General features: G+C 32.6%; 1 protein-coding gene across 1 annotated transcript in view; it reads right to left on the bottom strand.

Annotated features, from left to right (window-relative positions):
* Positions 1-124: 124 nt before the first annotated feature.
* EMH_0084930 (uncharacterized protein) overlaps positions 125-322 on the bottom strand; it is a gene marked incomplete at both ends in the record, with an annotated part of 1,860 nt that continues 1,662 nt past the window's right edge. Inside the window, 1 exon segment of the mRNA XM_013500839.1 lies at positions 125-322. Within this exon segment, the coding sequence (XP_013356293.1) occupies positions 125-322 (198 nt within the window).

The raw sequence follows: 322 nt of genomic DNA, 5'->3' as shown, positions 1-322 counted from the left end.
CTGTTTGTCTTGTTTATGTGTATTTATCTTTTTCTTCTTTGCATGCACCGCAGCCTCTACTGTATATGCAGTATCTGTTTCTTCTTTTTATTAAATTTACTCTTCTTTTTCTTTTTCTTTTTTTTTATTGTTCTGTTTCTGTTTCTCCTCCTTCTTGTGTTTCTTCGTCTTTCTCTGCTTCTGCTTCTGTTTCTGCTTCTGTTTCTGGTTGTTGTTCTTTTTCTCCTGTTGTTTCTGTTTCTTCTTTTTCTGTTTCTTCTTGTTGTTCTTCTTTCTGTTCTTCTTCTTTCTTTGCTTCTGTTTCTTCTTCTTCTTTTACTTT

The sequence above is a fragment of the Eimeria mitis genome, genomic scaffold, assembly GCF_000499745.2.
Source record: "Eimeria mitis Houghton genomic scaffold, Emh_scaff5929, whole genome shotgun sequence".
In the NCBI taxonomy this organism is placed as follows: Eukaryota; Apicomplexa; class Conoidasida; order Eucoccidiorida; family Eimeriidae; genus Eimeria; species Eimeria mitis.
This window is presented reverse-complemented; position numbering and strand designations above follow the sequence as displayed.